Here is a 23,307-nt window from a genome sequence, read left to right on the forward strand (position 1 = left end):
AGGTGAAAACTGCAGAATATTCGCCAATTGGGACATTGAAGCCCAAGGAAAACTTGTAGGTTCTGGTGCAAGACACATATTATAAGCATGCATTATGCAAAAACAAAATAGACAAACTTCTAAAAACTGCAAGCAAAAATGCACATAAAATGCTACACACACAAGCTGGCTATTAAAAATAGGCTATCTCAATGAATCAGTCTTCGATCAAATATGGATGGTATAAAGCAATGCCATTATATTGACGTATTCAGAGAATACTGGTGCAAGATTTACACGAGAAAGGAGCAAATACTAACAGTATACAACACTTTACAAGATCTCTTTGCGAGTGGCCTTGTTGTGCCCAAAACCCTTGCATCTACTGCATTGCAATTGCCGCTTCATTACATCCTGTGATCCTACTTTCTTTGTGGTAGGCTGACCTGGCAGACTACGTGGTGGTGGGGTTACTAGAGCTTGTGAAGAATCATTCTGCAAAGGACTGTCCACATCTGGAATGGGTTGGACAGATTCTGCATAAGTCAATCTGTAGCTCTCAGTTGTAAAGTATCTAATAATCATAAGAGCTTTGCCCAATGCAACTGATAACAGAAATAGCATGGTAGACCGGTAAGTAGCCAACCTTTACAACTACAATCCCATCGATCCATGTCAACAACCTCTTCGGTGGACTCACCTTGAACCTTAAAAATGCTACCAGTAGACAGGAGCACTTGAAAGGAACGGACCTTCAAGCTCTCCTTTTCCAGTTTTCCCTCCATGGATGGGGTCAGCCTTGTTAACCAATGATCAGAATCAGCCCTCCGGGTATAAATTAACTCCATAATCTTCCCCCGTATGACATCAACCAGCTGTGTAATAGGTAATTCATGTGCATCTGATGCCCAACTGTAAAAGAGTTCACCAAAGTTTGATGTCATATGGTTATATCTAGCACCCTGGACAAATGAATTTTCCCAATTATGGGGCCCAGTTTGCATGACCCAATTGTAAGCTTCCTGTGAAATTATTTTGATGCTCTCAACACATGCATGAAAATCTTCGGGTTTAGGTGCAGAAGCTGCACGATAAAGGTCTTCAATCATGATACGTTTAACCTCATGAGAAAATTGGTCTTTCAAGTCTCTAACGAGTTCCTCAGTTAAGTAGCGCAGACAATAACCATGATACAAACCCTCGAAAATTTCAGAGATCGACTCCTGCAACCCCTTCTGTCTGTCTGCAACAAATGTTAGAGGACAAGATGTTGACATGGCTGATTTGAGTTGGAACAAAAACCAATGCCAGTTATCATTGGTTTCTGCATCCACAACAGAAAAAGCAACAGGAAATACACCATCATCTCCATCTGCAGCAGTTGCTATCAACAACATTCCTTGATATTTGGACTTCAAGGGTATGCTATCAAGGAAAAGGAGAGGCCTGCAACCTTGTACAAAACCACTCAAAGAGGCATGGAATGAGATAAAGAGGCGATGGAAACTTGAGTCTTCCTTAGTTGTGAATGTAGCAACAATGTCTTTGGGTTTGTAATCTGGAAAAAATTTCAACTTCTCCTTAATTATACTAGTTACCCAACTGCTAGTTGCTTGATACCCACCTGTCAAGGCAGGCCCTCCACAAGTATGTGTTGGATTCATCTTCTTGATACTTATAAGCTGAGTGGTTGATAACCTTGATGCATGAATTCTCCATGGGCAACCTTCTATTTTGCACTTAACAGCCACACGACGACTATCATTCTTTTTATACTTAAATGCAAACCGATGTGCAATGGCATAATTACGAAGTGACTCACGAAATTCAGCAACACCATTGAATCTTTGCCCCACCCCTGTAATTGTGTTCTGCCATTGTTCAGTACCTTTAGAATGCTTCTCATAAGGAATAACAGAAATGGGAAGAATAGATGCAATATCAGGTGGCAAATCAACGTCTACGTCAATATGGTTGGTGTCATCAACAATATCAAGAGAGGGCTCGAGAGGAATACTGGGTTTAGTGGTATCATCCACAACACCCAGAGGTGGATCAAGTGGAGGCACTTTTTCAGACAATGTTGTTCTACTTGACCTGTAAAAAAGGGAGAGAAAAACACTCTTGGCATTAAGTTAATATATCAAGAGTTACAACGAAGCTTTAGGTTAGAAACGAATAAAACTACCCACTGACTGGCATGTTAGAATTTTAGGGAGCAACAATGCCTTCCGTTATGATATACACATCAGCAGTTATAGAATCCGCATGAAATTTTATCATTCTCTTTAAATCCTTGTCATTGGCAACAGTAATGAGAGTCTTTCTATTACCAGGGACGAAGTATTTGATAGACATAGTAGTCATTCTACAATTAAACATTTCCGCTACATCCGACTTGAAGTCACCGAACTTTGTTTGATCATCAACGTCTATTGCACGAGCATCCCCACCTCTATAAGACAATGAGCCATCCTTTTCGGTCACAAATTCACCACCAGATTGGCAAATTGCTATTAGCTTTTTTGTAGCCATGACCTGCAAATCATTTGAAAAAATGGAAAAATGCTCAGGACAGTCCATAAAACAAATCAAGCAAAACAAAACAAAACAAAACAATAGGTTTTAATGATATAGCTATAAATCTTAATATGTAGTCATAGGAAAAGTGATAATCATGTCGAGTTCAGTGATCAAATGCTGACCTACAAATGGCGAAGAAGGGTCAGTTTGGATAATGTAGACAAGCTAGGAAAAAAAACAAATTTATCTATTTTATCGTTAAACGGAAAAGGAAGGAAATAAGTTATCAGTAATAGATTATGGTGATATTTCGACTTACTTGTTGACTTGTATATATGTGGATTAGAAAAGGAAATCAAATATTTTGTTTTCCCCCTAATTTTGCAAATTCAGGTTATCTTCATAACCAAACAGAGCGTGAACTCGTGAACGAACAGAACAGTATTGCAAAGAAGAAGAAAAAACATAGGTCAGAAATCGGAAGTCTTAGTTTAGAATTGGGGCAAAAAAACTGGAATCAAATGTTTTCTTTTGTTGTTTTGAAGTGGCAGGGATGTATCTTCATGCACAAAAGGGAATGAATTAAAGAAATCCTAACAGGAGAAAATACGTAAATATTGGAAAGAAGTTAGAAAGCGCTTACCTTGAATTGTGAGGAATAGGATTCTCAAAATCCCCAATAATTAGGGTTCCCCCCCCCCCCCCGTAAATGAAATAATCGATTTGAATCAATTAAGTCCTTCAAACGGTACAGAGAGACAATATTTGCCAGAGGATGATAGAGAAAGCGGAAGAGTGGATAGGAAGACGGTAAACTCCAAGTAGATCTTGATGTCGTAGATACAGGGTTAATAAAATATTTTTATATATAATGTTGTCTAACCTCATTTTGCCATTAGGTATCTAAATAGGTTTATAATGTGGTGTTTGTTTTGTAGAGGTAAAATGTCTGTAGTTTGTGGATCATATTTGCAGAAGAAGAGGTGGACCAAAAGTTTACAGTCTGCAAGAAGAAGACTGTTTGTTTTTTAACGTCTGCAGACTGCTAAAATAAACTGAAATATAAATAAACTAATTTTTTAAACTTAAAAGAGTTTTGCAATACTAAGATTTAAATCATTTTAGTTTTACAATACTGAAATTTAAATAATTCATACAACTAAAATATAATAATTTTTTTAGAAAAACAAACACCACCTTATTAATTCTATTATAAGTCTCACATAATCACATATATTATTAGTTTTATAAGTTTTATAGAATAAAATTTATAAATATTCATTAAATTATATGATTTTTTTAAATAAACAATTATGTAATACTTTTAATTTTTTTAAATATATATTCATAATTTATTTTTATAATTATATGATATTTTTAGAAAATATTTTTTAATTTATCAAATTATTTTATGATTATTTTTTATTTAATTGTTATTATATTTTAAAATTTTAAAAACATAATTTATAATTTTTTATATTTTAAAATCTTAATTATCAAACAATGTAATCATTTTTTATTAAGCAATGTGGTTTAAATACTTACATTTTGTATAAAAAAATTAAATATAATTTAAAAATAACAAATCCAAAAAATATTATATTTAAACTTAAATCAAAATAATTAAAATAAATATAAATTTTAATAATATATAAAATAATTTATATGATATAAAATTATATATATATAATATAATATTAAAAATTAATATTTAATTTATTTAAAGATTTAATATTAAAAATAATATCTATAATATAATATTAAAAAATTAATATTTAATTTATTTAAAAAATTAATATTAAAATTAAAATCAAATATAAAACCTCTTTGAACAGGTTAGAAGACGTTTACAGACATAAGACCACGTCTGCGCCGCACATACGTTAGAAGAACTTCTATCTTTTAAAAAACAAACGGTCTGCGAAGCCTAATGTTTGTGCGTGGTCTGCGCGGCGCAGACATAAGAGCTTTGCAGACCTTACACAATAAAAACAAACACACCTAAATGTTTTAGTTAGACATGTTTAATTATAAATTTAATATTATTTGAATAAAGGACTAAGGGTGTGTTTGGTTCACGAAATGTAAGATTACCAGTGAGAATAAAAGATTACCAGTGGGAATAAAAGATTACCAGGGAATAAGATTACTGGGAATGTTGTATTTTGTGTTTGGTTGGTTTAGCATAAATTTAAAATTACCGTGTTTGGTTAAAGGAATAAAAGATTATTAGAGTGTATATTTAACCAAATTATCCTTATTATATATTTGTTTCTTTAACAAGTTGAAAAATATTTATATATTTTCTTTAAAAAAATAAAATTCATAAAATTTATATAATTTTTTTTACAAAATTGAAAATATAAAAAGGTTTAATGAAAGGGTAAAATTTTATTTTAACCCCTGAACTTCATATAAAATTTTAATTATAGATTTTTTTGTAAATCTAAAATAGTTTAAGGATAAATTTGTAATTTAACATTCGTAGAATTTTTATTATTCAATGACAGAATAAATTATACTTTTTTTTTTAAAAAATAAGAGCATTTTAGTCCAAAACGTTAATAATCCAACAATACCTAAGGAATGAGAGGTAATGACATTACCGGTAATATACCCCAAAAAATCAACTATTGGTAATGTAAGATTACCGAGAAAGACATTCCCAGCCAACCAAACGGGGGAATATGGATTTCATTCTCATAGGAATCTCACATTCCCCCAACCAAAAACACCCTAATATGTTATATATATTATAGATTCAGTTATTAAAATTTTAGCAACAACACATAATTAAAAAAAACTTTATATTATACGTAAGTATTTAAAGTATATTATTTTCTATTTATATATTTAAAGTATTCTTTATTAAAATAAGTACTTAAATTATCTTTACAAACAAAATATGTACCTAAAATATATACTTAGATATATTTAAATATATATATATATATATATATATATATATTTAGTTAAAATATTCATTATTTTAATCTAAGTTCTTAAAAAGCTTATACGGGAAATAAAATATTTGAATACTTTATTACTTAGATAAAAGAAATTGAATATTTTAAGTACTGATTTTGATTAAAAAATATTTTAGGTGTCTAATTTGACTGAAAGATAAATTTAAATACTTTTTTAACTAAAATTTACTTTAAATGCTTTATTTTTTTTGAATAAACGACGTTTTGAAGCTTTTATTGAAAATAAAAAACTGATCAAATATAAAACCTAGAACCCCTCTTACACACAAATTGAAAAGCAGAAATGAAACAAGCAAAAACAAGATTCGTAGATATCAAAACAACAAGAAAACAGACAAAACAAATGAGAGGCTTTAAATATCTAAATGAAAATGATGATATACTTTAGGTAATTATTTGTAATTTAAAATATAATTATTTAATTTCACAAAAAAATAAAGATTGCGGTATCTAAATACATTTATTCAAAAAAATATCTAATTATATAAAAAATAAGTACCTAACTTAATTTCTTATTGCAATTAAGTATTTGATATTTTTATTATATATGTTTAATAATATGAATATGTGTACTTTAAAAGAAATATTAGATATTTAATTCTACCCAAAAAACTAAATACTTAATTGTGTAAGAAATAGATGCTTAATTTTTTTATAGTGTACTTAAGTATCTAACATTTTTTAAAGGCTGATATACTTTTTTTTACCTAATTTAACATTATATTGATGTGCAATGTGGTACTCATGTTTTTCTTTTGCCATTAGATAACTAAATAGATGCTAAATTTTTAAATATATAATATATAAAAAATAATTACACCAAAAAAAAAGTTGGTCATCTAATTACACCTCTAACTTTTTGGTTATCTAGTTACACCTTTAACTTTTTTTTAGTACAATCTGATACTTAACAAATTTTAAATTACACTTGTTGAATTTCAATTAATTCATACTTATAATTTTAACTCTGCTTAATTAATGAGTTATTATATATTATAGATTGAAAAGATAAATATCAACATTTTAATTATGAATACATATAATTTTTTAAATATATATATATATATTAAATATCTAATTGCAAAAATAAAAATTAGGTATCTAACTGCAGTCAAAAGAAAGTTAGGTTCATACTTAGAAAAAAGTTAGGCACACAAAAAAAAGGCTAGTGCAATTAAGCACCTAACATGTTTTTAATTACAAATGCTACGTACCTAATAACACCAAAATAGAAAAGTTGGATGCCAAATTGCACCACAAAATAAGAGTTAGCTACCTAATTACACCAATAAAAAAAGTTAGATGCCTAATTGTACCAACGAAAATTGGGTACAAAAGTTAAGTACCAAAAGGTTTATTAACCCAAAAGAAAAATTAAAGAGATCACCGCGCTAAGTATTCCATTTACGCATTGCATTCCATTACATTCCATCCCGAACAAAAAATTTTAAAATAATTTGAAAGTATGTTTCATTATTTTAAAACATTATGTTTCATTATTTTAAAACATTAATTTAAATTTTTATTAATAAACTATATAAACATAATTAAATTTCATCAAATATATTATTTTTATTATTTTATTAAACATAAGTAATGAACAATCACTAACTTATAATATCGTCAAACACTTTGTTTTATTATTTTTTGAAGATATAAGACGAAACCTTAAATGGGAGCATGTAATACTTGTCTTACTAAGCAGACTCTGGTTACTATTATATATGCCCAACAAATTTGGATAGAAAAATCAATTTCTTATAATTGATCATCTTTTTGTTCCACAAAACAACATACTTCTCCACATAAATTTTCTAGTAGACAACACAAAAATACATCAAAATGTAGCATTTTGGCCATCATTGTCAAAACAATCTTTTCAAGGATTGTGCAAACTATTACACGTCACAAACATGCCAAAAGAAAAAGAAAAGGTAATACCGGAGCAAATGGAGAGAGAGCAACGAATTAGGAAAGCAGGTACTCGATTTGATTTCTTTATTTTTTTTTTCTAATAGTTTTAGATAATTATAAAACAATATATATTCATAATTTTTTTTTAATTATTAACACACCATGCAAACGTAATTACTCAAATCAATACATCAAAAGAGAATAAAACCTTTTTTAATTATTAAAATCACTCAATAAATTTAGTATTTGATTTGATAGCTAAATGAGCTTAAACATCGTCGTCATACGTGTTTGGGCTCTACTCTGTTGGACCCGAATTTGACAGATCGCTGCTGTATGAGGCCCAAATGTATGGTTATGAAAGGAAGGCCGAACATTAACCTCCCATATGCCTAGAACTCTGAATTTTAATAAACTAAAAACTCCAACCAGGTGAACCCAAATCTGACCTATCTTATATTCATAACTTGATTTGGACTAATTGTTAATAAATATAGGTAGATTTAGATCAATTTTGCGATTGAAATTTAAATTAAGTTTGAATAAATATAAAATGTTTATATATATATATATGTTAGAGAGTTGGGTTTGAATCTAGTAATTCTGTAGTTTTAGGCACTGAAATTTAAATTAACCTTTATTTTTTTGATGATCATGATCATGATCATGAAAGGACACTTTAACTTGAGAAGAATAGGATGGATTTGAATTGGTATAAGTAAAGTAAAAGAACATTTGAGGAAAAAAACGACAAGAGAGAGTTTGAATCCCAATGCTCGTGTTGATTTTATTTATTTATAAAATTTCTGATGACAATCAAGTTAAAGTGTGCCTCTACTTACACTAAAGTCCCTTTTATACTTGAACTTTGCTTACTCTTTTAATTAGCATTTACATGTAAAGTCGTAATACAATTCAAAGTAAGTTTTACCCACAAGACAACGTCCTAATACATCTTGAATTTTATTTTGGACTCTTGAATCATAATCACATTAGACTTACTTTTATTTGATTGTAATGATTCAAGTTTATCGAACAGTAGGAACTGTAACTCATCTTGGGAGGGTATTTTGGTTGTGACATGATGTTCGATATTCTTTGGACGTTTAATCTTGCACGAGTCTCAGACCCTTAATTCACGACTCGTGACATATAAACTAAGCTTGATCCATAAATACTTCTAAAATCTCATTTCTTTTAATTTAAATACCTTTTAAATCAAATATTAGTTTTAAAATTGAACAAATTTACTTTCTTCCAATAATTTTAGCTTCAAATAAACTTAAACTCAATTCGAAATGATTAAAAGATCTCAAAACCCAAATTTAATCCATCCAAATTCATTCAACTTAAAACCAATCTAATTGACAATTTGTATAAACAAATCAGTAAGTTGAGAAGATGCTTTTGTGGTACCAATTATTATTATACTAATCACCCAAAAAACAAATGGATTAGAAGGTAAACTAAGGTGAATAGTTCTACAGTTACACACACAGTATGGCAAGTTGACATTCATTTTAATTCTCAGCTGTTGAAAATGGCATGGTATGGAACAAATACAGGCAAAGACCCAAGAAATAGGGTGCTTCTCTCCCAACCATTGCTTTTCTTTTAGTCAAACAAACCAAGCAACGGACCACAACACATGGATTGGGTTTTGAAAGTATAACACCCACAACCCCATTTCCATCCTACCCTACACGTGTCATCATCATAATCCTCCATTCCCTTTGCCAATACAGGGTACCCCCTATAAAAGGACAGCCCTCAAACCCAAACCTCTCGTACTGCATTGCAAAACTCATCCCCCTAACTCGCAGTGTGGTAGCTCGTTCAGACTCAGCGACTCGAAACAAAAAGGAAGGAAAGATAAACAGATAGATATGGCGGGGAGCAAGCACAAGAAGGCCTTCTCCTTCTTCAGTTTCTTCAAAGCAAAGAAGGGTCGTAGAGAACAAGACTACTTTTCGGGTGGTGAAGATGTTTGGGGCACCAGAAAAGTGTATCCGAGCGAAGAAGACAATACTCTCCGGGTGGTTGCAGAGCCTGGTATCGACAAGAAAGCTTCGGCTTTCATCGCTAATTTCCATGCAACGCGTGTTTCCGAGGCGATTCACCATCAGCAAGCTGGCTGAAAAAACGAAGGCCGCCATGCCCCTGACTGCGCTCTCATGTCCAACACTTTTTATTTCTTCTATAGCTAGTTTCCCTCCCAATCATCTTTCTTTCTTTCTTGTCTGTGAGACACCCAATTGTTATATCAGTTGTTAATAGTTTGTGAATGAGAAATAAACATCATCTGGATTCTTATATCAGAAACTGCTCTTCTTCATATAGTTTCTTTGTCTGATTGTTTCCTTCTGACACCAAATGCATATACAATACGCCTATATCCAGTATCCAGCAAGCTCAATTTAGAGCTTGTTATACCTCGAATATCTACCGTCTCTATCGGGAAGCTGCAGTTTTATAGTCAATTTTTATGCCATTGACCATATTCACTGACTCTGTAAACTTATAACTATAAGAAGTTATATTAGTTCGATACCAACACTAAAGGTTATAAAGTTGTTCGAGCAAAATCGAATGATCACTATAAAGTCTCTCGAATAAGATCGAAAGATCATTATAAAGCTTCTTGAGAAAGACTGAACGAATTGAGAATCATTTATTCTCCTTCCCTACTAAATCCATTTGGCTTCAATAAGTGGAAATGTTAAGTAAACATGGTGTTCTCTAGTCTAGGTACCTTATCAGTATACCTGCTGGTAGCTTTCTGATAGTGATGAGTGTTGAGTTCCTTAAACCTGGAATCAAATGGCAATTTCTACCAGGATCAGTCAGATACAGTCATTGATATCATTATCATGGTTTGAAATTGAGGAAAAAGCTACGAATGCAAGATTTTTCTTTCAGGTTTTAATTGGTGAAGCTTTGATGAGAGCACAGCATCTATAAAACAATGGGCACCTCCTCCTGCATGCATGTCGTGGAATCTGACAAATCTCCACGAACAGGGGTTGTGGCTTGCTCCTAACACTAATTATTGTACTACATCATGTATATATACATATATCAATTAGCTTTTCGGTTTTCATTTCACTTCTCATCGTTCATGCTTTAATTTAAGGTCATATTTTGGTTTTGATCCTCTACCATATTCAAATTTGGGATTTGATTTATTTACTTTAATTTGGTATGACTTGATTTTTCTTCTTTTTATCATTTCATTTACCATTAACTATTAAGTTTGTTAGAAATTTAGAAAAAAAAGTAAACAATATAAGATTAATATAAGATTTAATTTGATTTAGATTTGTCTACTCATGGGTGAAATAAATAAATAAATCAATTATAAACATAAAGATTATAAGGAGTATAAATACATAAAATTATTATTTTTAAAATGATATATATATATATATATATTATATATATATATATAAATCAAGTGTATCCAAAATCCTTTTCCAATCTCTTTACAAAAATTTATGTATAAAATATATGAAAATAAAAACATATTAAACCACTCCAAACATAATTCTCGCTCATAATCCTTATGGTTAAGATCTACTCTATATTTGTATTTATAGATCAATTCTCATATAAATAAACTTTTTTTATTTATCATCTAAATAACTTAATCGTAAGGTAATCTTCAATCGCTAGAATTATAATAAAATTTAACTTAATTATCGGTTGGAATTTGAGTCAAGATATAACAAAGTAGCAGTGGTAACATGGATTTTTCTTGAAATCACCTCTTAAAATACAAAGGTTAAATTCCAAATTTTAGCATGTAGAGGGACCAAAACAACAATTTAGCCTTAATTTAACTAAACATTTCAGGTATCACGAGTCACGTCCTTTTCCCTGTTCTTTATTCCTTTTAGGTTTTAGTTCCATTGTGTTCTACTACAAATATAATCTTTCGATGGTCAAAAATATATACATATATATATTCCCAAAATCTTTTCAAATGATACCAGTTTGGAAATTAATAGAAATAATTAACACGATTTAATCATGTATTTAGCCAACTACCAAAATCTCAATTTTGGATCAAAATATTGGAAGTTAAATAAATAAAAAAATAGAAGCCGTACAATAATAGATTGGTGCAAAACTGTCAACCACTCGAAAAAAACCAACGGCGAGGGGCCTCCCTAAAATCACCTGAAAAGAATGTGCATTGGCATCCAGCCTTGAAGCCAATTCCTTGTAGCGAAATGCATCGACTTTAGAATCTGTTGGGCTCTTTGCACTTTGCCAATAGGGTTGATTGGCCTCCATTTGTCTTCCAGAAACGAATATTGCTATTTATGACACCACTTTCTTCAGTTTTGTTTATTAAGTAGAACTGCTCTGAAAAGAATACAATACGCTTTACCGAAAAGCTAATACGTTTTCAATTAAAAAAAAAAAGCTAATACGTTTCATCACGTGTTTCCTTAAGTACTAATATAACATTACTTAAATGAAAAATATCTCATCTGATGTAGGTTTCCATATCCATATCACACATGCAAATGGTAATGTATACTAGTATAAACTAATTTTTTATGTTTAATTAATAGAACGAACACGAACAGAGATGTGTTCGGTCCGTTTATGTGTCATGCTCGTATGAAAACTCATTTACTTAGTTCTCCTTTTTCTTTTATTTTTTTCATTTAAAATATTGATAAATGTATGGATTAAACTGAACGGGGGATGAACTTTGGAGTTCAAACCGTGAAGCCTAAGGGGCTTAAAGATTAGTGCATAATTTCACCATTTTTATTTGGGTTGTAAATTAAAGGATAAAAGGAGTGTTTGTTGCCTAACATTAAACAAATTAAACGAGCATATTCAATAACATTAAACAAACCAAATATGAATATTTTCTAAAATAAATAAACGAACAAAATATTAAAAATCTAAACAAATATGAATCAGACGTAAACATATTCAAAAATAAACAAAACAACACAATCTTATTTGTTTAAATTTAATTCTTTTACACACCTAGACCGCCCCCTAAAATTTTCAAATTCACATATATTTTAGATATTTTCTTTGTATTTTTTATTAAAAATATGTTTTTTCTCCTAAAATTTTATAAGTTCGCATCTCCTAACATAAAATCTTCTGTGGTGCCTGTTTACACACCTACTGACTACCAATGACAAATATTAGAAATAAAGGCAATTGATGTTCATGCATGAGATACATATTACATAAATGTATGCATTAGCATACATACATATGCTTTTGTTTGTTTGCTTCCTGGTACAGCTGTATGCATGGAATGGTGACCATTAAAAGAAAAGCAAGTGGAGGTGTGTGCTTTGCTTTCCCTTGGGATCCCTTTTGGGGACCTTTTAATATAATTGATGGTTCAGTGTCTGTGCTGTCTGCTTGGACAAGGCGCAACACATCTACTTGAACCCTTCGATTCTCATTCAATTGTGCCCCACTCTATACATTCTACTACTACTCTACAATGGTTCTTGCCTCCTCCAGGCATTACTTTTCTCCTTTCTTTTGATTTCTGCAATTACTTTATCTTACACTTTTTTAATTAATTAATTATTACTCACACTTTTTTTATATATACATGTATTATACCAGCTGTAGTGTGATATTAAAATGGATAATAATCAGAAGAAAATCTTAATTAATTATTTGTAACCTGAGAAAGTTGAAGCATATAGCAGACCAGTCTTGCTAGGTCCTAGGCAGATATATATTTGGTTTCTCTTTGGCAATTCTTTTACGACGGAAGTAAAATTTTATGTTAGGGGTAAACTTATAATATTTTGAAAAGATAATCTTATAAAATTTTAAATGATAAAAATAAATTATTAATAAAAAATATAAAAAATATCTAAAATACATGTAAAATTTAAAATTTTCATGGAGAAAACCATCCCGACCATCTCTCCGTCCATCACTGTCTGCATTGTTTAATCAGATCAGAGTCTCACATTTTGGAAGTATTTGCATGATATATCAGGTAATGAGCTATGAGCCCCTCGTTTATCCAATATAATACTTGCTGTGTTTTACATATAAAGCTTACAGGCTTGGTGAATTCTTGTACTGTAGAGTAAACAGTGCAGATTCTTTCATTTCAGCAAACACTAGAGACTATGCTAATCCATCTATAGCGGAAATTAAAATCTTGCTCGCCGGCTAATTAGGAGGTATCAATAAATCAAATTCATGTAACATATCATTACCGTACATACATCCACGTGATCCCCTAGAAGCACTGTACATGTTCATAGAATATATATATATATATAGGATTTTTATATTTTTACTTGTTCTAATATGAAAAGGCCTTCAACCTTTGATTGATTCTCAGGTAGGCACTGTTCAATCAATGTCACCAATCTCCTCCATTCGGTCTTTACTAAGTACGTCCTTAATTTTCCCTTTTCATTGCTCAACTCAAAAGAGAAGAATCATAAACAATACAAACTCAAAACATTTCCACAGGCAATCTGATTCTCTCCCACTTTCGAACAATAAATTTCATAGGTTTTTGGCTTGTGAAAGCATCTCTGTTAAAAAAAAGTTTTTTGAGAGATGTATTACTGCTAAATAATTATTTCTTCTCAAAATAAATAAATAAATAAATAAATAAAAGGAAAAAGTAGTGAAGAGAAGCAATGTCGGTCCATTAGGACTTTGGAGTTTCTAAAGTTGTGGACTTTTTGATTTTGAATCTGGATAAAACTGAAAAAATGATAGAGATTTGTATAAAAGGAAGATAAGATAGGGATGAGAGAAAAAAAGAGAATTAAATTGTTTTAAAAATAATTGGGGATAAAGATAAAGTAAATAAATAAATTTAAAATAAATTGAGAAAAACAACCTCAGACTTCATCTTTGCCTCAATTCTATATCTGTCGGTTACAGTCTACATGGCTCAATCTTTGTAACTTATTTTTCTCTCTTGTAAACCGAAAATCCAAAAGCTATCATTGAATTACAATCCTTATGCGGACTAACTAAAACTATCGTCGTCAACACCAACTAAATTTTAAAAGTTTTGGAAAAACCCGACTCGAACTATGTTGTCTCAATGAGAATCGAGCACAATCTCGATTCCCATTAACGGACCGCCGCTAAGTGTGTTCACAGGAAGTCGAACTTGCTATCAGTCGATTCTTCCTCCCAACTATAAACCATAACAACATCCAAACCAACGAACTCTTTTTGATTTAAAAGTGTTTTGATTTTAAAGGATAGGTCAATTAATTATCTTATTTCTCCTGAAAATTAAGAAAATAACCCGAAGGTATTTTAAATACTTTTCAATCATCAAAATAAGAATTAAGTCATCGCTTTAGCCCTTGACTTATGGATAAAATAACTAAGTATGACAATTATAATTAGCATCTTTAAAAATAAAAATAAAAATAAAGAAAATTTTGAAAAAGAAAAGAAAATTTTTATAAAACCCAAAGCAAAAAAGAAAAATGAATTCTGAATGTGTTTTAGATTTACCCTGAGAGGATATTTATAGCCTTCAAAAATTCTAAAAACAAAGAAAATATAATTCCTAAAAATAAGAGATAATTCCTAAAGACAATTCTTAAAAATATTTAAACTAAAATCCAAAAAAACAAGAGATTAACTTGAATTCGAATTTCAAAAATGCGGAATACCAATTCGTTCTTCTAGAAGCGTTGACTAGACCTTCTGGAAGGTGATGACTCAACGCCACGTCAGATGTGTCATGCCTAGAGTCATGCCCACCAATTTAACCTTGATTCCAAAAAAAAAACTACATAATCATGCCATTTTAGTATAATTTCTAGAATCTAGTGCCCTGAACAGAAAATAAATCAAAATAATGAATCAGCCACAAAAACTAACCACTAAGGAGCAATTTAAAGACAAAATAATAACTAAATAAATCAACTATCAGTTTTATTTTCTGAACTGACCTAGCTTGTATATGGTAGACGTATAATGTTGATGAAAAATTATTTGAATAAAGGGTGGTTTAAGCTAATGTGTTGTTGTGGATTCAAACACCATAAAAAGCCAAGCATGCAATCGGAGATAAAAGTAAAAAAACTTCCTTAAATCTCAACTTTCACTGCATTTTCACAGTAAAAACAGGAAGATTCATTCATATATAGTTGAAAGGTCAAGCTCCCACTATGTAAGGTTTCCAAAACTTTAGAATCAGAATCCAGTAAAGAGCTTAAACTCAGTCTTGTACATATATTATTTGCCTTTCCATGCTTTTGAATGGATGCCTGCATATTATTAATTATCCATTGAGGCACTCTTGCAGCTAAGTTAGGCACAGAAGAAGCAAATCTTTTCCTTTTATATATGTATAATCTTAGTTTATTATTAGTATGTATCTGAAGATCTTATTCCAATACATGTATGTATACAGCTGTGCTCCCTGAGACAAATGAATATAGGTAGGAAACTGGCTAGGGATAGTGGGAAGTTTACCAAACTATGAGACAAAAAAACAATGTCTTTTGGAAATTTTAAGATTAATATTAATCATTTCATTACAGTCAGCTTTTCTGGAATGCCAAGTTTCAAGGAGTAGATTTGTTTAATAATTGCAGAGAAATTTGTGAATCTGGGTTTGTTATTCTGTGGACAATGGACTAAGGGTTATTGAGTTGTATAACTTGGAAATTTTACTCAGTTCATCTTCATCATTATTAAACTGCAAGATAGGGATCAAATTCTTATTCTGTTCATACAAGTGTACGTGTACGTGTCCGTGTATGTGTATGTGTATGTGTATGTGTATGTGTATGTGTATGTGTATGTGTATGTGTATGTGTATGTGTATGTGTATGTGTATGTGTATGTGTATGTGTATGTGTATGTGTATGTGTATGTGTATGTGTATGTGTATGTGTATGTGTATGTGTATGTGTATGTGTATGTGTATGTGTATGTGTATGTATGTGTATGTGTATGTGTATGGTGTGTATGTGTATGTGTATGTGTATGTGTATGTGTATGTGTAGTGTATGTGTATGTGTATGTGTATGTGTATGTGTATGTGTATGTGTATGTGTATGTGTATGTGTATGTGTATGTGTATGTGTATGTGTATGTGTATGTGCATGTGTATGTGTATGTATATGTGTATGGTCAGATTCAGTGAACTGGTCTGCACCATTAGGTGATATAACCATGGACATCTTCTTCTCCAAGACACACATATACAAGTATATAGATATATATCAAAATCCATAGGAAGGGTATATATCAACATCCATACAAAGAAAATCAAATGGTAAGAAGTAATTGTTGGTTCCAGTGTTAGAAGATTATTAGCTATTTGAATTGTTAAAAAAATTATTAATATTGGGTTGTTTACGACTAAGTCAAGCCATAACTTATTGGGCCGTTTTAGAGTTTATTGGGTAGGTTTATTTCTGTTAGATTATGAGCCATAAAAGCCTATCATATGTAATTGGATTACTAGAGTGTTGATTGATCTATTTTTGTGTAAGAACATCAGTAAGTTAGAGGCTTATATAAATGGTTGGTTGTCCCTTGTTCCCATATGTAATGGGGTAAGGGGAGGTAAGATAGTAGGCTGCCCCCAACATCAGGTTAAGAGCAGCTTCCGTAGAAGACCTCCGAATTATGAAATGCCCTCCGTGGGACTCGATCCCACGACCTCAAGGTTAAAAATCTTGTGCTCTACCAACTGAGCTGGATAGTCATCTCATAAGTTAGAGGCTTATATATGATCCATTAATACCAATTTACAAGGCATGTAATTAATATGGATTCCAGTGATTTGGCTGCCAATGACATGCATCTAAATGTTTTAGTTAATTATAAGCAAACATCCACTGTTGTAAAGCAAGCACCAATGTCTTCTTTTTCTGCAAATATGCCAGCGTGAACAACCTAATAATCATTGGATGCTACTAATCTGAAATTTGTGACACGTATTTGAAGGTAAAAACCATATATGATGTTCGAATTATATGGAATTTATTTAGTTTTATTAGATTCAAGGGGGGGCTGACACTAAGCAGCAAAAGCAAACTGTGATCCTAGAGCATACTAAAACATAAAATATAAGGTAAAATCCCCCTGCTCGACACAACACAAGCAAAACATCGAAACTAATACTCCTGTTTTCCCCAAAGGACATGGGCGTTAATCAGTGCATGAACCCTATTGTTTATATCCTTCAAGTTCTGCTCAATCAACAGCCGCAGTTCGTCCAAATCCTCCTCCTTCACGTTCTGGAACTCCTTTCCACCAAGGTTTTGGAACATGAGTTGAGTCAGCTCCTTTTTACGAGTCGTTCCTTGGCTTTCGCCAACCATTGCTGAAGGAAACTCTGTTGGTTCACCATCCTACTGACAGGCAAATTCTTGTACTCGGAGAGCAGCCGATGTGCAACGGCAGCAGACGGCCAGGCCTCTGGTTGAGAGACACAACCAGGTGGAGGGTAGAGAACAGCGCAAGCTTCAATCCCACAAAGAGTAGTGAGTTCACTCAGCTTCTTCATTAGACCCTTCTTTCTTTTCTTGCAGGTAGCTTTCCTTGCAGCAGCATTGGTAATATAAGCAATCTTTATCTTCCTTCTAGTTATGGAGAATTGAAAGCTTAGTTTGTGTATGATTGCATGTTAATAACCCCAACATTGTGCATGCTTAATTTATTTATTGACATTGGAGGAAAGGTTTTCCCCACCAGTTCTTGCTGGACTTTATTAATGGCGACTTGAAAAGGAAAGGAAAAATAAGGTAATTTGAACTCAGTGATGAGGCAAGAGGCATATTTAGTAATATTAACCCAATCATAGTTGTAAATTTTAACTGGAATTAAATGGATTTGTAGGCATGTTTATATATGGCTGCACTTGCCATATTTATAAATATATGGATAAATTTAACTTTTGGTACTTAATTTTAGTATTTATGTGCAATGTAATACCCGGCATAATCATTGTGCAATCAAGTATCCAATATTTTTATAACTAAGTTTTTTGCGTATAATTAGGTATCCTACATTTATTTTTTAATGCAAATAGGTATCTGATACTTTTTAGTTACATGTGATCATACTTTTAACCCGTAACACATTAGCATTTTAACTAAACAAATGTTAAAATTATAAGTATGAACCAATCATAATAAAACATACCTAATTAAAAAATACTTTTTTGCACATAAAAAATTAAAATACATAATTGTATCATTAAAAAAATTAAATACCCAAATTATATTAAAATTTAAATATCACTTATACATAAATATCAAAATCAAGTACCAAGAACTACAATCTACATTACCAATTATTTATTTATTTTCAATAATGTCATATCAATTTACATTAGATGGTTTTAATTTTAATACATAATTACCTTAAAATTCATCGAAATTATATAAAAATAAATAATACAAATGGCTTAAGAAAAAACTAAATATAATGCTCGAATTATATGGAGTTTATTTAGCTTTATTAGATTCAAGAGGTTGCTGACTGTGAGAAACAAAAGCAAACTGTGAAATATAATGTAAAAATCCATTGGTTCACATAGCACAAACAAACATTGAAACTAATACTCCTATTTTCCCCCGACGACATAGCCGTTGATAAGTATATGAAGCCTATTGTCTCTGTCCTTCAAGTTCTGCTGAATAAACTCACCCAGCTCGTCCAAATCCTCCTCCTTCACATTCTGCCAACCCTTTCCACCAAGGTTTTTGAACATGAGTTAACTCATTTCTGCGATTGTCCTCACTCTGTCTCTTGAGTTGTTCATTGACATTCGCTAACCTTTGCTTCAAAAAACTCTATGAGTTCACCATCCTACTGCTTCGCTCTATATCAGGCAACGCCTTGAACTCGGAGAAAAGGTGTTGGGCTCCGGCAGCCGAAGGCCAGACCTCCGGTTGATAGTCACATGTGGGAGAGTAGATAACTGCACAAGTTTCTGTGCCACAAAGAGTGGTGAGTTCACTCAGCTTCTTCGCCAGGCCCTTCTTTATTTTCCTGTAGGCAGCTTTCCTTGCAGCAGCATCGATGATATAGGCAAGCTTCACTCTTTTTCTAGCCATGGAGAATTGGAATTTCTTAGTTTCCATGCATTTCAATGTTAAATCCATCGGTGTGTATGCTTTTATAGTAGTGTTAGAGGTTGGTGGAGATGAAGGGTTTCGTCACTTGTTCTTGCAGAAATTTAATGGTTGTGGCTTGAAATTGAAAATACACCACGAATATTCAAAGTCAGTGGAGAAAAATGCATATTTGGTAAGTTTAAGCCAAATTTAGCTGAATTTTTTTAATAAAATTTAAGATTAAACCAAACATATCTTATGAGAAAAATAAGTAATTTAGAAGAAAAAAAAGACTAATTTAATAGAACTTTTAAATTTAAATAGTTAAATTTATTGAATTATTTTGAATTGGGAGTAAATTGATAGAATGTATAAATTTTAGAGACTAAAACTATTATTATACTTGGTATAATAACAATTTGAGTGTCCAAAACTTCTACATTCTATCAACCCTTCAAATTTAAAAGTTCTATCAATTTAATCTATGTTCTCCTAAAACGCTTGTTTTTCTCCTAAAATATATTTGATTTAATCTTAAATTATATATCAATTCACCTTAAAAATTTTACTAAAAGTTTACAGATATATGCCTGAAATCTTTTCAAATATGTATTTGTCCCATCATTGAATTTGAATAAGTGTTATATTTTCCATTTAGCCACAATTATTAAAATCCAACAAGAACAAGCGGGGAAACACTCCCTCTTCACCAACAACTAACATCACCATATAAAGCATACACACTGTTAGAGTTAACATTCAAATACATGCAAACTAAGCAATTTCTATTATTTATATATATATATATATATATAATAAGTCAACTCACCACCTTTTGTCCCATAGAAGCTTGTGTTGTCATCTACTCTCCTACTTGCGACTCAAAATCAAAGATCCAATCTTACTGGACTTTAATAATTGTGGCCTGGAATGGAAAAGAGACGATAAGTATTCAAATTTATTGAAGAGACAAATGCATGTTTCATAAGATCAAGCAAAATGTAGATATACACCTTTTGTAAAAATTAAAATAAATCGATATAATTTTAAGATTAAGACAAATATATATATTTTTTGTTACAAAGAAAAAAAGATAAAACAAACTTAGAGAGAAGCCTCACTCCCCTAAGGTCAGCATCCAAAAAGGAGGATATCTGAGCCGATGAGAAGTCAAATAATAAGTTCCTCATCCAAGGAGCAACCCATTTTCGAAAGAATATCCGCACAAAAATTACCTTCCCGGTAGACATGTTGAAAAGAGAGAGTCCAATTCCGCGCTTTAAAACTTCGAATGTCTTCTATAATCGCTCCCAAAGGATGTAAAGCGACACCTCCATATTTTAGAAGACAAATATGTGGTTATATATATAATTTTTATAATTTAGGTATAAAATTAAAATTAAAGAATAGTAGAAGTCGAATTAAAGTATAGTAGAAGTCGAAGGGAGAGATTAGATTTGAAGGTTATAAAAGATACATACGAAGGCGATGAGGGCGGAAGATAGATTTTGTATGACCAAGACAATATTTTTGGATCGGATTTGTACAAGAATTAGGAGGCGTAAGGGAGAGAATTGAAAACCGAGAGACAAAATAACAAAAACCCTAACATATATTATATATAGGGATATTATGTTAATTATCTTGAGATGGGTCGATACTAGTATACCCTAAATCCAATCTTATCCCAACCCAATTTATTCCCTAAAATAACGCATCTTGAATTTAATTTTCAAAAATACTCTACCATATAAAGTTGAATTATGTCAAAATCCGTCGATTTTAGATTTTTTAGTCATTCCTATATGTAGCCATGAATTATTGATGAAGATTATTATTTTTAAATTTTTAACGGTTCGTAATGATTCACTTATTATCCAATTAATTGAACCAACTAAATCAACACCTTCTAGACGTGTTTTTTTTCACATGAATGATATAGTTTGTTAATATTATTTAATTAATATATGTAATTCATCACCAAATAATTTTTTACATTATAAAGATCTTAAAATATTGTAAGTGGTTTTCAAAATTATATATCAAAAGCTACCAAAATTATATTAATTAATTAGGATTATGATCAAAATTATATCTAGGGTTTATATTGGAATTTGTTAAAATTTATGGGGAAGTTTACTTATAATTTATAGCCCTACCAAAGGTTAAACAAAACTATATAGAAATTATAGTTTAAAAATTTACCAAAATTCTATTGAAGAATATACACAACAATATATCAGTCGAACATGTATGCATGGATGGCACAATGGGTGTTCTGGTACGAATGAACTGGCCCATTTCGTCAATTCACATATTTGACTTCTTGAGCACATTAATAGCCCATGTGCCGTTGTTTTTTTTTTAATAAAATAACAATAGACCCAGGGTAAAGTATACAAATGTACATATGCTATTTTGTTAAGACTATCGACTATTAAATTATAAATGATCATTTGATTATAGAGTGTTATTTAGTGAGTCCCCCAATTTTTAAAAGTTTTAAAAATTATTACTCGACCATTTATATATTCCAAATTATTCTTTCTTCGTTAAAAATTGACAATAGTTTGAGGTTAATTCTTTATTGGTTTCATGTATCTTAGATGACTATCCAGCTCAGTTGGTAGAGCACAAGGTTCTTAACATTTAGGTCGTGGGATCGAGTCTCACGGAGGGCACAAAATTCTATTGAAGAATATACACAACAATATATCAGTCGAACATGTATGCATGGATGGCACAATGGGTGTTCTGGTACGAATGAACTGGCCCATTTCGTCAATTCACATATTTGACTTCTTGAGCACATTAATAGCCCATGTGCCGTTGTTTTTTTTTTTAATAAAATAACAATAGACCCAGGGTAAAGTATACAAATGTACATATGCTATTTTGTTAAGACTATCGACTATTAAAATTATAAAATGATCATTTGATTATAGAGTGTTATTTAGTGAGTCCCCCAATTTTTAAAAGTTTTAAAAATTATTACTCGACCATTTATATATTCCAAATTATTCTTTCTTCGTTAAAAATTGACAATAGTTTGAGGTTAATTCTTTATTGGTTTCATGTATCTTAGATGACTATCCAGCTCAGTTGGTAGAGCACAAGGTTCTTAACATTGAGGTCGTGGGATCGAGTCTCACGGAGGGCATTTCATAATTCAGAGGTCTTCTACGGAAGCTGCTCTCAATCTGGTGTTGGGGGCAGCTTACTATCTTACCTCTCCCTTACCCCATTACATATAGAACAAGGGACAACCAACCATGTATTAAAAATAGAGTTGGATTAGGAGAAATCAAAGATTGAGGTTAATTCTTTATACTTTTTTCTTCATTGAATATATTCTCATTTTTTATTATTAATCCGAACCTTTTAAATTTCCTAATCCAACAATCCTAAATTTTTTCTATTGAATGTAAATGGATCATATCCTTAAAAATATGTACGAATTGTTTGTGCGTGAAGCCGTGCCCTTCGTATATTTCATATTTGGATTTTGATCCAAGTTTGACGTGGACAATGAATGATCCATATAATTCTATGTTATGCTACATTTTTTTTATTTTTTTTTCATTGTTTGATTTTTGAAGTTAATTTTTTAGTTTTGGGTCACAATTACTGGTGATACCTTGGCCTTATCCATGTGGTTTGTGATTAATGTGACTTATTTCACGTCAGGAAACTCCAAGGGGTCATGAAAGTTCCTAACTATGCACCAAGCGTCACGTTGCTTCATTTTTTATAATCTTTTAACCTTCTTTACTTATTTTTCTTGTAGGACCATTCCATGTACCCACGCAAATTTTGAAGCTTGAACTGCA

At 31.2% G+C, this 23,307-nt stretch overlaps 1 protein-coding gene and 2 pseudogenes across 1 annotated transcript; all 3 read right to left on the bottom strand.

Annotated features, from left to right (window-relative positions):
* The window catches only part of LOC120161873, a 3,398-nt pseudogene extending 380 nt beyond the window's left edge, over positions 1-3,018 (bottom strand).
* Positions 3,019-17,386: 14,368 nt separating this feature from the next.
* Positions 17,387-18,042, bottom strand: LOC120162156 (annotated as a pseudogene).
* Positions 18,043-19,031: 989 nt separating this feature from the next.
* LOC120161857 (agamous-like MADS-box protein AGL80) lies at positions 19,032-19,598 on the bottom strand. The gene has a single exon (XM_039172067.1). The coding sequence runs from the start codon at positions 19,523-19,525 to the stop codon at positions 19,214-19,216; it is 312 nt and encodes a 103-aa protein (XP_039027998.1). The 5' UTR covers positions 19,526-19,598; the 3' UTR covers positions 19,032-19,213.
* Between the last annotated feature and the right edge of the window lie 3,709 nt (positions 19,599-23,307).

Source organism: Hibiscus syriacus, unplaced genomic scaffold (assembly GCF_006381635.1).
Source record: "Hibiscus syriacus cultivar Baekdansim isolate YM2019G1 unplaced genomic scaffold, ASM638163v2 tig00111402_pilon, whole genome shotgun sequence".
NCBI lineage: Eukaryota > Viridiplantae > Streptophyta > Magnoliopsida > Malvales > Malvaceae > Hibiscus > Hibiscus syriacus.

Bases quoted from the DNA above. Each gene is read 5' to 3' on its own strand.
- LOC120161857 (XM_039172067.1), bottom strand. From the start codon at position 19,525: ATGGATTTAACATTGAAATGCATGGAAACTAAGAAATTCCAATTCTCC.